Source organism: Zalophus californianus, chromosome 9 (assembly GCF_009762305.2).
Source record: "Zalophus californianus isolate mZalCal1 chromosome 9, mZalCal1.pri.v2, whole genome shotgun sequence".
Taxonomy (NCBI): Eukaryota; Metazoa; Chordata; class Mammalia; order Carnivora; family Otariidae; genus Zalophus; species Zalophus californianus.
In genome coordinates, this window is record NC_045603.1 from 25,482,755 (window position 1) to 25,498,587 (window position 15,833).

At 33.8% G+C, this 15,833-nt stretch overlaps 1 protein-coding gene across 3 annotated transcripts in view; it reads right to left on the bottom strand.

Moving 5' to 3' along the window:
• Positions 1-15,833, bottom strand: part of METAP2 (methionyl aminopeptidase 2) — a 31,194-nt gene that overhangs the window by 4,189 nt on the left and 11,172 nt on the right. For all 3 annotated transcript variants that reach the window (XM_027593000.1, XM_027593002.2, XM_027593001.2), the window contains 5 exons: positions 13,594-13,696; positions 4,603-4,764; positions 3,682-3,863; positions 2,762-2,856; positions 2,404-2,500 (listed from right to left, as the gene is read on the bottom strand). In XM_027593000.1, coding sequence (XP_027448801.1) covers positions 2,404-2,500; positions 2,762-2,856; positions 3,682-3,863; positions 4,603-4,764; positions 13,594-13,696 — 639 coding nt within the window. The remainder of the gene's footprint in view (positions 1-2,403; positions 2,501-2,761; positions 2,857-3,681; positions 3,864-4,602; positions 4,765-13,593; positions 13,697-15,833) is intronic.

A 15,833-nucleotide genomic window follows, 5' to 3' on the forward strand; every position in this document is an offset into this window, starting at 1 on the left:
CAATTCCAAGGTCCTCAGACCAATGACAGAACCAATTGTGGTATATTCACACAATAGAACATCACACAACAATAAAAACAAAAAGTTGGGAGTACAGTGAACAACTGAAATAAAACCTGAAGAAAAAAGAACAGAAGAAGGCACAATTATATACATATTGTTTTATTATACATATCAAAATTAAGCACAATTATACTATTATTTAGGGATGCATAATTAGGTGGTAAAGACATTAAGAAAAGCAAATGAAAATACTTTAGCACTCCAAACAGTGGTTTGCTAGAGGAAGACTGCTGTAATTCAAAAGGGTATACAGAACTGAAGGGCTTTTGGAGTGCTGGCAATATTCTATTCCACTTAATTGAATTTTTATGTTGTGTCTCTTCACACACAACATAATTCCACAATAAAAAAAGATTAAAAAAAAATCTAGCTTTACAGTGCTAGAAGTCTCAGTACAAGCTACCTTTCTCTCAGGGCAGAATTAGGCAGCAAGGTTTTTTTTCAACTCTACAACAATGAAACAATGACAATTTAGGGGGTGGCAAAGGAAAATAAAACTCTCAATTAGCTCTTCAAAAAAATTCTCCTTCTTATACAAATGATAAGCTAAATTTACTTTAAAATTCAGCAAGCATCATTATTTCTCCAAGACCTGGCAAACTTACCCCACAGGCCAATCAAAAACACATTTACATAAAAAGATTGCTTAGCTATATTAACCTAACATACAACCAAGTTACATACAAGAAGCAGGGCACAGGAGTATCTGTTTGTATATTATACAGGTTGTGACACCAGCAGGCTAATTCTGGGACGAATAACTATAAAGGTAACTTTACATTCTGCAGCTTCCTGATCAAGGTAAATAAAATCACTCCCTTGATGGCTCAGTTCTGTTACGTGATTGTGTAAAGTGCTGCTGGGAGTACAGCTTTTCGTCATTTTTTTCATCTTCCCAACATCATGATTTGTCTATACCCTTTCTGCTCAAAGTAGTAAAAATTAATTAATTATGCCACCCTCCACTAAGAACCTTGATCAACACAATAACTGGTATCAAAAAAGGGGTGCTGAAACAACAGAACCTAAAACGTTGCACTGGTTTAATGGAAAGAGTAAGAAGGCAGATACTGATTCCAGTATTTCAGGTTGGCATTGTTGTGTGGTGACTAAACATTAAGTCAAACTGTCACTTAATATACCTTGAAAGGCAGAGCAGAAGCCAACCAAAGCTGTAGAATTAGGAAAAGATAGGAGGGAAAGCTGATTTGAGAGGGACTTGAATAACCTTTGTTTGTTGTGGCACCAATCCCAACTCTGGGGGCAGGAAATGACAAATTTGTTGAATACTAATAAATTCCAGGCATTGTCATAAAATTTACTTTTCTTAAAAAACAAAAAACAAAAAAAACCATGGTATCATTAATCCTACTATAGTCAAAGAAACTTGGGTTCTGTTTACAGGGTTTATCGATAGACCCATCTGACCCTATAGTATATTTTCTTCATTATCCCATAATACCTCCCATCCAAGTGTGAGCAGCCTTAAGAGTATTGTGATTTGTGCTGGTGTTCATAGGAGAGAGAGAGCAACAAGGACAGCCGCCATCAGGTCACAGAGGAAGAACCCCTTTTGTAGCTGGTAGAAACATAATACTCTATCACTATCAGCAAGTTATGCAAAGAATGCTAAATGATGTGAATTTACTGAGGGCAAGGAAGCAAGAGTGTCTCTGCAAAGAGGAATATAAAGAAGAGAGAGGATTTGATTAAAGGAAATATAAGAAATACTCCGTGAGAAAGTTATTAAAATAGCAGTTACAGAAAACAGTGAGATTAGGAAGGGAGATAGTGGTCAGACCCTGAGAGCTGGGAAAGGCTGGAATGATAGGAAAGCAGCAGAAAGCACAGGTGACTCTGGAACTATGTACCTAAGGAGGTAGCTAGGAAAGACTAAGAGGCAAAGAACATAAAGATTAAAGAAAAGACACACAGAAATTAACTGGACTCTAAATTCTGAATTCAATTCAAAAAAAGCGGGGTGTGTGGGGGGTTGCTGGTCATCAATGGAAAAGCCTCTGGTTTGTCTCTGAGCCTCAATCTGAATCGTCACAGAAAACCAAGTCTGCATTTTGGTCAATCTGGGATAAATCCCTGGGTGTCCCATCAGGTACCACAGTAGCTTCGCAATAGTTCCCACCTAGTGACCACAGTTTTCCTAATATGAGGAGGTCATTCATTGTCCCCTCCCCCCCTTTATATTTTTTCCCTCTTTATATTCCCAGGAGATAAAGATAAAGCAGCTGACTCAAAGAAAGCACTCAACACTATTTTGCAAAATTAATTCTGCAAGAGGTCACATACATTTCAAAATAAGATACATTTTTTTTAAAAACATACCTTGATATGTCTTCCCATCTATTTCAACCTCATAGGATTCCATAACTTCTTGGATGGCCTCACCAACATCACACAGACGGACATCAATTCCAGCACACTAAAAACAAAATGATGTATACTTTGTTACTCAAAGTGAAGAATTTTATAGCAATTTATTAGTATTTTAAAATAAAGGACAATTAAGTAAACTGCTTAGCACATTATAACTTCCTCTATAAAAGTCTTTGGTACATTGTACTGGAATTACCCACTTAAAATCCTAAGGGCAGAAGACTGGTCTTACATAATCCAAAGACCTTTAACAGGCTATAAAATGTTCAAAATATGTTGAATGAAATTGTGCTTCTCGTTCACATACCTTTATTCCAGTGTTAGTGGCATCTTTTACAGCTTTTAATAATGTATCATATTTGGGATTAAAAGTAACAGTAAAAGCACAGTCAATAATCCTACCTGAAAGAGAAAATTCTTAAGTTGACTTATCAGCTAGTCAATTTGTCTACTTCACAGCATCTACTCTATTATTAACCTTGCTAGTTAAAAGGAAAATAAAATGATGGGTCAAATGAAGGCAACAGTCCAAGTACCCAGATAGCATTCACAATCAAAAGTGGAAAAAAATATGTTACATAAAGGTTTCAGAATAAAAAGACTATTTCCAGTGTTAGTATATATTACTTCAAGGCAGTACCAATTCAGTACTAACTCACGTGGATAAGCAAAATTATAAACAGAAATAAATCAAAGAGAAAAACCCCGGGGGGACTAAAGCAGCACAACGTGGGCAGAGAAAATGTACAGGTCCACAGACACTAATCGTCAGTCCAGCTTCTCCAATTTAGCAAAACCTCAGGTAAGTGCTTAATCTGAGCTTTATTTTCTCACCTGAAGTGAGATAAAAAAGGTACTAACCTAAGAAGGTTTGGGGGAGAATTTAAAAAAGCCAGCAAGTATATAAAAGTTGATAAACTTAAAGGATCTAAGTAAATGTTTGTTGTTGTTAAACGGATAAATGTCTGAAACAACATGAAGAAATGTATGATTAAATTCTTCACACTTTGATACAAAGAATAATAAACCTCAACTACCACAGTTTGCATTATACTCCATTTAGCAGGATGCTTAAAAGTAAATCTCAAAATCTGCCTCAACACAGCTCTACTGAAAAGTGAGGCATAAAGAAGAAAATTGGGGAATTCAAGTACCTGCAGCCCCATCAAACAGAGAGAAGACTGTTTTTTTGTGGGGATGGGAGGAGGCTTATTTCCAAGAACTCACCACTTATATGTGTTCCAAAGTCTATCTTACAGATGTCATCATACTGTAATACTGTTGTGTCACCAGCATTTGGAGTATAATGGGCAGCACAGTTATTCAGAGAACATCCGGTAGGAAATGCCAGGCCTGCATTTAATCCATTCTCTTTAATTAGCTTTCGTGAACAGTCTTCCAACTTTTCACTATTAAAAAAAAAAAAAATTGTTTACTTTTACATTTTTATCATTATATACCTTGTCATCAGGTCCAGAGAGTTTACTAAAAACTCTTAAATTACTTTCTGGGAGTGATCTGAGCACTTCCTGGATGTGAATAAGTAACAGTTCTCTGATGCTATGAAAATAGTAGCTCCTCTATAAAAGATAAAAGAATTTAAATCTGCTAGAAATCTGAAGAAACAGAACCACATGATCCACTTTTAACTTAGTTTTCTAGGAAATGAGATTCTTGACTTTAATTTAAATGTTGATTATGTTTTATTTGCTCAATGTTGCACATTTTAAAAATTGTCTGAATTAGAGAACTGTTGCCTTTTACAGCTAATTACTTCTCAAAGGGAAAACTAGAGAAATTACTTTTATTGGTTTCTTCACTGCATTGTAACTATGTTTCATGACCAATAATTCTAATTTAATATGAATTGTTAGATAGCAAAATAACAGATTTTCAAACAGAATGTAAGAATCATAGCAATGTGTCCATTTGCATAAGTAAGTGTACATGAGCACAAAATAGGGTGGTTGAGGTACAAATGTCCTCTTACAATTTCCTCAGTACATTCTACAGTACAAGAACTCAGAGATAATTCTAGAAGCTTCACTTCAGGTTTTAGCAAAGCAGTAATGAAAGACAAACATTACAACTGGAGTCAGCACTAAAAAAAAATTTTATCATGTTCTTACAAAAACATATTCCTTTTACCAGATTTCTATCATTGTCATCCCAGGCTTGATCCAGCTCATAACATATTTTCTAACTTGTCGATGTGCTTCCGCAGCTTCTCGAAAATCATTCCAAATCTCTTCACTAGCTTGATCTAACGCTTTCTTTTCTTCACTCGTAGTTCTCCAAGCAGCTGTTCGCCTTTATAGTATGTACAGCATAGTATTAGTCATTTAAGAAACAGAAGATAAACATAAAAGCTGAGATACAAATATACTAATATAAGACATTTTAGATAAAAATGTTACACATTCAATTTCTTTTATTAAATGTCAGCAAAGTTTCTGAAATACAAGTAGTCACACAATCAAGCCAAATCAAGTTAAACCTTAAGACTCAAAAAATAATCCTCGAGATTTTATTCATAGAGAGACTGAAACTCTGCCACACACAAAAAAAAAACACAAAAAGAAAAAATAAGAAGTCAGAAGAGAGTCCTAGAAACCAAGAAGTGGGAGAAAAAAGTAATCCTTCCACTCAAGGTTACAGTCTAAGAGACTTCAAAAGACCACACCAAAAATTAGCATTTAACTTCATACACAGGGTAAGTACTAATGCAAAAACTTGACCTGGAAATCTACATACACCTCCCTCAAAACATAAATGTGTTTTTGTAGGATTTTTCTAACTGTATGTATGTGTATGTAAATATATCTATATATCTAATCTAATCTATCTATCTATGAAGTGATCTTCCTTGAAGAATATGGCTCATATTTTAAAACTTCCAGGAGTAACAAACATTTTTATTCAGTATCTGGGAAGGAGGAGATCCATTGACTCCCTTTAAGCAGCGTATTTCAAAAGCAGTAACTGTTTTCAAATGAAAATCTTTCAAAAAAATTGTTGAACTTTCACACACTAAGCAATATTGAATATATAGCTCACAAACTCTGATCACCAACATATAAATTATATTCAGTTATAAAAGTGATGCCTTCAAGGAAAGGGTGGCAAAGTGAAGGCAAATCCAGCCTAGCACCTGTTTTGTAAATAAAATTCTACCCCAATATAGTTATGTCCATTTGTTTACACACTGTCTATAGCTACTTGCATGCTACAAAGGCAGAACTGAGTAACACCCAAGGCCTGAGATATTTACTATATGGCTCTTTAAAGAAAAAGTTTATACAACTGCTCTACACTATGCCCCTAAGTTAATGTCCCCAAATGCTGTGAGTTTTTCTGTGTCACTGTCAAGTTCATTATGATCACTTCCTACTGCAGCAGTTACCTGTGTGCCAACAACTAACACCTCTAATTCACTACAAAGATGCAAAGGGGCTGCCCTATGTCAATTTAGGGATACTTGAGCATCACAGAGGCTTCTTTGACTTATTTTGTTTGGAAATGTATTTTGGATCTGTATACTGATGTTATCAGTTTTAAACTCCACAAACATTTAAATGTGTACGAACTACTTTTATCAGAATAGTGAAGACTCAAGAGGCAATTTCTAATAAAAGTATTCAAATGAACATCCTCAGACTAGAAGGTAACAGGATAAGATCCTTTAAAAGTATATTCTCAACATGTGGCTCAACCTTGTTTTCAGCTGCAATACACTTATAGTTGCTTACTCCATGATGGGACAGACAAGCCACAATCTCCTGACCTCCAGAGGTAACCCCAGTCCTTTCTCTCCCATGAATCCAAAAATCTTCCCTGGGAACCAAGAATCCGAATATTCTAAGAACAAATCATTTTCAGACATAAGAGTACTGGGTGAGGTCTCAGATCAATTTTTAAACATATCACAATTCTCCATTTCTTACATGGGCCATAACTCTGGCACATATACTACAGCCATACCTATATGCATACCCCTGCCTCAAAAGCCAAACATTTTCGTGAAAAGCAAAAATATCCTCAAACATTTTCTCTAGAATGGTAAGATGACAGACTATAACTGACGGATATCAGCCATGAAAATGAAATTGGTCATTATCAATTCCCATTTCTTCTCAATTCTTCAAATCCACTTCTTATAGGTTAAAATGTTAAGTATAATTAAGTTCCAAATGCTATTTGACTACATTTTAGAATCAGAATATAGTACAATAAAGATCCCCAATACTGAAATCAACAAGCCTCACATGATCTTACACTTCTGAAGCTGCACAGCTGACTCTTAGAAGCAGTGAATTCTTTGAAAGGTTTGAATGTTCATTATTGGTAGAGTTACCAATCAGAAAATGGATTAAAGAAATTATTTGTCTAAGTCTTAAGTTCAAATTGAAAGTCATTAGAGTAATTATTCAAGCATCTAAAATCATAATTCCAAGCTTGTACTATTTACAAAAAATATTATGAAGGAGCCTCTCCTCCTTCCTAAATTTAATATTTTGATGTTCAGTCTGTTTAGCAAAAAGAGAGAAATTAGTAAGATGAAAAAAACATTCTGAGCTCGTAATAATTATCTGAAAGGGCAATTAATTCATCCAACTGACAGAGGTGGATTAGAAATGCTTTTAAATTTTATTATGTCTGTGCAACAAAACAGAGTAACTGCTTGAAAGAGAATCTTTATAGAAGTGTTTACAGAGTATGTAAATTCACACCTCTTTCATATTTGAGTCTTTTCAGTTTTTCATCTTTTTTACTAGATTAAAATCATAAAAGTAAAACCAAAAGATACAAAGGAATCCAATTATTAATTTCAAAGTCATAAACATTTCTGAACTCATCGCATAGATAACTTAAAAGCTAGTTATATTTATATTTTTAAAGCACTATATGCCACATTTATAAAAAAAAAAACATTTAAAAATGCATGTCTTTAGGGGCGCCTGGGTAGCTCAGTCGTTAAGCGTCTACCTTTGGCTCAGGTCATGATCCCAGGGTCCTGGGATTGAGCCCCGCATCGGGCTCTCTGCTTGGCGGGAAGCCTGCTTCTCCCTCTCCCACTCCCCCTGCTTGTGTTCTTTCTCTGTCTCTCTCTGTCAATAAATAAAATCTTTAAAAAAATAAAAAAATAAAAAGGCATGTCTTTAACCCAGAAATAATTAAGAACGCACACAGACATGACACCAATTCCTTCCTCTGAAAACTGGTACTTAAAAGGGAAAAATAAAGCATGTTTTAACTCTGCCTATAAGAAACTATAGTTAACTGATAAAGTTAATTGATACCCAGCTGATAAAGGAAAATTCTTCTTATAGGTCAGCTAATAAATGTAGAAGGAACAACAGAATTAGAAATTCACCATTTTGCAGTCCCCAATGAAATAACTGATAATGCATGGATAGATATTAAAATAATTAAGTAAAAAGTTGTTGAAGAAAAGGATATTCCAGTGGTACCAAACTACCCCCACAGATTACTTGGAAACTGCAAAAAAGAAAAAAGAACCTTTAAAAAAGAAACAGTTGGCTGTTACCACATTAACCAAGTGATCAAATACAGTAAAACTAGTAATAGAAAAACCTGACACTACATCTGATGCAACAGACTATGACACAATATGAACATAGTATCACTTATATGTTCCTGCCAAAGTGCTTAATCTAAATCTAATGTATTCCTTTACAACTAATTCCAGTTTATAGAAAATAAAGGAATAGAGAAAAGTTTAATGACTCCACAAGGAAAACAATAAAATTCTAAATATGTAGGTATTTACATGATACTGGAAAATTACTGTTAATTTATGTAAATTTGATAATTTGGAGAATATCTAATTCTTGGGAGATGCTTAAAGTTTGTTTTCTTAAGTAGGCTCCACGCCCAGCATGGAACCCAACTTGGGGCTCAAACTCACGACCCTGAGATCAAGACTTGAGCTGAGGAGCACGTGGGCAACTCAGTCGGTTAAGCTTCCAACTCTTGATTTTGGCTCAGGTCATGATCTCAGGGTTGTGAGATCCATCCTTGAAAGGCTCAGCTCCCAGAGGGGAGTCTGCTTCTTTCCTTCTCCCTTTCCCTATGTCCCTACCCTTCCTTCTGAAATAATTAAATAAATCTTAATTAAAAAAAAAAAAAAAGACCTGAGCTGAGATCAAGAGTCGGACACCTAACAACTGAGCTACCCAGGCAACCCAGATGCTTGAAGTTTTTAGAAGTGAGGACTCAAAAGAGACTTGGGGCACCTGGATGGCTCTGTTGGTAGAACATGCAACTCTTGATCTTGGGGTCATGAGTTCAAGCCCCATGTGGGGATTGGAGATTTAACTTAAAAAAAAAGACATTTTTAAATGGTCCAGCAAAAAAAAAAAAGAAAACACATACATATACAGAGACATATAAAAATACTGTTGATTTCTTTACTAACATGAAAACACATTTAGAAATGGGTTACAAAGCTGTTTTTAGTATAGTTCTATCTTGAAAAACATTCCCAGGTATTTATAATACACATCTGTATACAGAGGCAACAGAGGAAGAAATAGCACGTCAACAGTGGTTTTAAAATTCATTGGCAGAATTTAGAAGATTTTTCTTTTTTTCTTTTTGCTTATCTGTATTTCCTACCTCTTCTATAATGGGTATGTACTGCTTATAGAACAATTGTCCCAAACAACTGCCTAGTACATTTAGAAATAGGTATCAGGAATTTCAAAGCAATTCTTCATTCTACTTCTAGAGATCCAGAATAAGAGAAAAATCAGACCTGATTAATACTAAGATGTTCATCACAGAATTTTTTCTAATGGTAAAAATCTGAAAAAACTAGGGAAATATTCAAAAACAGGGAAATCACTAATAAAATTATGCCAAGTATAAAACAGAATAGCATAATCATTCAAAATTGGTTTAAAAAATTTTTAATGACACAGGAAATGCACACAGAATGTCAATTTTTTTAAAAGGGAAAATTACTAATTACAAGAGGGAAAAACAGTAATGACAAACTAGAGAAACTGGATAATACTTATCTTAGTGATAAAATCTGACATCATGTGCCTCCAGATGTGACAACCTTGAATTATCTACTTGTCTAGTATTCCATCCAAAAAACACAAACTACTGGAGTGTCTGGGTGGCTCAGTTGTTAAAAGCTTCTGATTTTGGCTCAGGTTGTGATCTAGGCAGGCTGGCCCTGTGCTCAGTGGGGAGTCTGCTTCTCCCTTTCCCTCTCTCTTTGCCCCTGCCCCTGCTCGTGCTCGCTCTCTCAAATAAATAAAATCTTTTAAAAAATATACAAACTTCTCTCAAATAATTCAGAAAAAGTAGTATGTATACAGATTCACCAATATATTATTTTCCACATTTACCTTCTATCTTGCAAGGAGAAAATGTAATCTTACTATTATACAGTATATGTATAATTGTCATAGTCCATTGGGAAAGAGAACGATAAATGAGGCAAATGTTAAAGAGAACCTGAACGAAAGGTATGTAGGAACTCTTTGTACTATTCTCTTAATATGGATTATTTCAAAAATAAAAAGTTAAATAAAATATTGTACTCAACCTGAGTGGTTGTTACAGAGGCAAGCTGTGATAATTCATGTAATTTTCAGTAAGTTTATTAAAAAAAAAAAAAGGAAGGGGAAAAAGAGAGAGAGAGGCAAACCAAGAAACAGACTCTTAATTATAGAGAACAAATTGATGGTTACCAGACGGGAGGAGGTGTGGGGGATGGGTGAAACAGGTGATGGGGATTAAGGAGTGCACTTGCACTATGTTGTACACCTGAAGCTGTATGTTAACTGGAATTTAAATGAAAACAAAACAAAAAAAAAAATGAAGGCAGATACAAAACTATATTTAACACTTTACCAAGTATTAAGAATACTGATTCTGATGTATTTGCAAATAATCAAAACTGATTATATGAATGTCAAAAATATCAAAACTTACTAAAGAGCAAACATAATCACAATAATTTTTTTTTTCTCTCTCCATGGCATACAACATTGCTTTTCTTTTCTTTCTTTTTTTTTTAAAGATTTTATTTATTTGACAGAGAGAGACACAGCGAGAGAGGGAACACAAGCAGGGGGAGTAGGAAAGGGAGAAGCAGGCTTCCCTTGGAGCAGGGAGCTCGATGTGGGGCTCAATCCCAGGACCTAGGATCATGACCTGAGCTGAAGGCAGACGCTTAACGACTGAGCCACCCAGGTGCCCCCAACACTGCTTTTCAATATTTAAGTATTACTCCAAAAATATTATATAATTAATATCTTCCTCTACTGTTTCAAAAGCAAAAGTTATTCTACCTCCGTAATGTTTAATTTGCAATAGAAAATGACAGTAAGGAGGGAAAGGTAGTCTTTAACATTTCTAAAATCTCAATTTTTCTTGTATTAAACATTACTTCAAGTGTTCCACCACATTCACATGGTTAAAAATATTAACAATCTATTAATAAGTATAGGAAATCAATGCCTTTCTTCCACTTTAGCAATAAACATATAGAAATGGAAACAGGTATAAAAACATCTTGTTTACATCAGTAACAAAACCATAAAATACTTAAGAATAAATTTAACAAAAAAGGAACAGGATCTACCTGAAAATAAATCAGATTAAGTGGGAAAACATACTATGACAATAGGTAAGACAATGTGACACAACTGTCAATTTTCTGAAACAAATACATAAATGCAACTCTGATCAGAATTCTAAAGAAAGCATTTTTCTGTGGGTATATGTGTTAAGACTATATGAGAATAGCTAAATATAAAAAAGAACTGTGCTTGGTGTGTGTGGCAGAGAAAGACTTCCCTTATCAAACTATCAATATATATTATAAAGTTGCTGATAATCAGATCCAAATAGTACTAGCATAGGAATACACAAATAGATCAGTAGAATAATAGGAATTGGTTCATTATGAAAATATAGTTCCATTATATGAAAATATAGTATATGGCAAACGTGGTCATTCAATTCAGTAGAACGAATTATTTAATAAACAATTCTAGCACAATTGGCTATCCATTTGAAAGAAAATAAAATTAGCACTCCCAGTCCTACACAAAAAAAATTCCAGACTAACTAAAGATGTAATAAAACACAGAGTAAGAGTTTGAAAAAAAATCTAAGAGACTGCTAGGAACCCAGAAATATAAAACATAAACATGCACTGTATACAAAATTTTAAAACTTTTGGAAGAGCAAAAGAATAAAGCCAACAATCAAAAAGTGCTCAAAATCATTAGCAGTCTGGGAATCATAAGCTAAAGTATTAATATATTCTTTGATTCAGCAACTCAACTCCTGGAAAACTATCCCATAATAAAACTGCCATAACATAAAGAGATAATACACACACACGTGTGTATGTGTGTATATATGTAATAATGTATATGTATATGTATATCCTTAGAAATGTTCATTACAGAATGGTTTGTAATATGACAAAACAGACAAAATGAAGGCTCATCAATTAGAAAATGGTGGAATAAAGTATGGCATATTCACACTATGGAATATTATGAAGCCATTCAAAAGAATAACTGCTATTCTGACTGACTTGGAGGGCCTTCCAAGAGATAGTCCTGAAAGAGAAAAGATGAGGAAAGTGTGCCTAGGATTCCATTTTGGAAAACAAGACCAAAAGAGTCCCTTCACATAAACAGACATAGATGTACACATATATGAGTGTATAAAAATATGGAAGGCTACCTGCTAGGTGGTTACATGGGTCTGGAAGGAAGGGAAGGAAGAGGGAACAAGCAAAACAAATAAATAAAGATTGTATTTAAAAATAAATGTGATTATATGTACTATGAAACTTTAAGTTAATTAATGTGAAATTACATGTCTGTGACATTTCAAAAATAGACACTTTAAGAGAGGGATAGTGACTGATGAATTCAAATTCAAAGAAAAGATGTTCATGACATACAATTTCAGAACTTTATACTTATTCCCTAAAAGTACTGGGAATGAAGGAGGGGGATTAAAATATAACATCATGTTCTTTCCTAAAGTTTAAAGAAAAACAATGATGTCTTTACAGATCAATGAAACACGGCTACAGTAGAAGCTTTCTTAACCAACTATTGCAACCACTGGATTAAATGATGCTCTTGATTCTCTCTGTAAAATATACTAACCTATGCCCATTGTATGCTGAATATGACAGGCTGACAGGTTCCTGTTCTGAATAATAATAACAGCAGCAGCTAACACTTAATGCTTACTATGTGTCTGTTACTCTCCTAAGTGCTTTACATGTATTATTATTCCTCACAACCCTATAAAGTGCTCATTTTATAGATGAAGAAATGAAAGCAAAGACATGATAAATTACTTGCCCAAGTCACAAAGCTAATAAGTGTTAGAGCTGGGATTCAAGTGAATCCCAGCTTCCATGTTCTTAACCAGTCAGCATAATGCCACTATGAGTGTCTGTTGACCAGCTAAAATGTATCCTTTCTGAATCAGGTGATTTGTCTTCCAACAATCAGGTGATTTGTCTGCAAACCACTGTAAGTCATCTGTACTTGTTAGTATAATTATGTAATTTAGTTATATAGTACATAAAAAAAAATTTTCCAATGAAACTAAACTGACTACTCAGAAAAGTCTCAATAAAGGCAAGTCATCAAAAAATACTTCTGTCAAATTAAGTGTAGATAAGAACTGCAAATGGTTTCAGGAAAAAAATGTAAACATCCAGGTACCAGCCCTCAGATTACTTAGCTTTTATTCTTCACGGAAGCTCAAAATGGATTACATTTATAGACAATGCGTTATGGATATAGATTATGGGAAGAAAAAAGTGGAGTACAATACAAATCTACGTTCAAATACTGAGACTGATGAAAAACAAATTTAAGTTAACTTTTATCAATAAAGATTTTTATGTTTTGTGATCCCCACTTTAACACACTTTTCTGATTAACTGAACTATTACTGGTCCCAATCATTTTGGATAAGAGGGCTTCTACTGTATTTTCTGTAACAAATTCACAAGCTTTTATTAAGTTAGTGGAGCAAAGTTCTGAGAAAAATCAAATCTTTATTGCTAAGCTACAACTTTCAAAGTCAAACTGGAAGTTATTTTATAATTCTTACCCATCTTGTGTGGGTGGGTACTCGCATTCTTGTCCTTTGGGAAATACACCGTTAGGATACAGGTCACATATTGGAACTGAGGGAGGGTCTGTTTGAACTTTTGCTGTGAGATACAAATAAAGCATTAACTTCTGTAGTTAAAAATAAAATTAAGCAGTTATTACAGTTCTTCTCAGTTCCTAATGGCTGTTATATGTCCTAATTTTAAGGAACCTCCTTGCTATCACAGCCTTGTAGTTAAAAACAGAAGATATTTCACCATGCTGGCCACCTCCTCTCCAATTTACTGTTGCTTGGGAATAGAAATACTCAACTCCTTAGAATTCTATTATGTATTTAAACAGTATATGCCTCGGCAGAAAGCACATTTCTAATATTTTTGTCTTTATATACTATACTGGAAATGGAACAGCATAGAGAGGCTGGTTTTCACAAATAAAAATCAAAGAGGCAACAAGAAAGTATGAAAAAAACCCTATAGCAATGAGGTAAAAATATAAAGCTATTATGTATTAATAAAATAAGTGAAAAACTTATTTCAAGGGTATATTAGGTATAAAAGTTAAGAGTTATACACACCCAGTGCTAAAAGAATTTAGGTAGCCATATAACAAATTTCCAGATACTTAAAAAAAGTTATAGTCCTTAGCATACGTTTTAAGGACATTATTTCCCAAACTATATTCTAAAAGACACCAGTGTTCCAAGATGATTTTTCAAAATATCTGGAGATTTGTCTTCTAAAATTTTTTTTAAGTATATAAGAACTGGTTATAGAGTTCTTATTATATGAAGAACTGCCCTTTAGTAATGAACACTGTTTCCAAAAAATGCCAGAAGTGGAATGTATTAACTTATGCAGCAATATAGGACATTAAAAGCATATCTGCAGCATTTCAACTACTGGGGCGAAATATGTGGTTTCCTTTTGATTATAACTGGTCTTATGGATTTTGTGTGTCTTAAATTTTAACACCTATTTTTCTCTATTTTGCAATGGGGGAAAAAAAAGACCTATATAAATAAAAGTATAACCGTTTATTGAGCCAAATCATTTATCTATGGAACCACGTTTTGGTTCCTTCTTTTAATTCAAACACTCAGTATCTCATGAGCATCAAACATTTTTCTGTCTTTACCTAATGTTTAAAAGTGTTCTATGGGCAAATCAACTTGGGAAACTGCTTTAGGTTCTTCCTAAGAGGGAACATTAGAATTTAAAATCAAAAAAGATCTTAAGAAGTCATCTAATTTTGCTTTACACAAATTTTACTTTTCATTTCTACTGATTCCTTCCACACTATGATGAGAAACCACTTTAAGGGATATAGTTCTTAACATTTTCACCCCTATTTGCCAACCTTGAATTTGTCAATGTTCCTTTTAAGGTGGTATATTGACTTGTAATAATAGTCCAAATAAGGTATAATTAGTTTAAGACTATACTACTGATTCTAAAAATCCTAAGCTATTAAATAGTTACGACTCCTTGCTTTTTGGCTTACATTATACTAGCACTTAAAATCCTTAGATCCTATCACCCTGTATTAACATTATATATGTCTACTAAATTTCAGCTTGTTAATACTAGCCTATTTCTCAGTTTTCCCGATCTTTTGAAACCTTGACTTTTATCAACCAAAGTATTATGGTGTCACCCTCAGCTTTATCTCATCTACAATTCTGATAAAAATGCCTTTTATATTGTCCATAAATTCTTAAGACAAAATAAAAGACTCAAAAAGATCATTAGAGAAAAGTTTTGTAATTAAAATATGAGAGCTGAAGTCTAGCCTTAACCACTTATTAACTGTGACTTGGACAAATGGCTAGATGTGCCAAGCCTCAGTTTCCTCATCTACAAAATGAAGAACCAGATGAAATCTTGGATAACCTTTGAAAATTATAATACACTATGTCCAAGTTATTATCTAAAACTATGCATAATTATAACAATCTGTACTGCAGTTACCATTAACTATTACTTATAATTCTCTCACTTTATAGATGAGGAAAATGAGGGCAGTGAACAGTCCATAATTACATTATTTGGCTTATTCCAGAAATGATTTATGATAGTCTACAAGGATATCTAAAATACACAAATAAGAGACAGTAAATTAGAGAACAAAAATCAAAACATGGAAAGAACATAAAATGGAACCTGAAATACTGCCAATACAAAACCACAGTTTTGGCTCTAAGCCCTCTAGTAGCCAATATTAAAAAAAAAAAAGGGG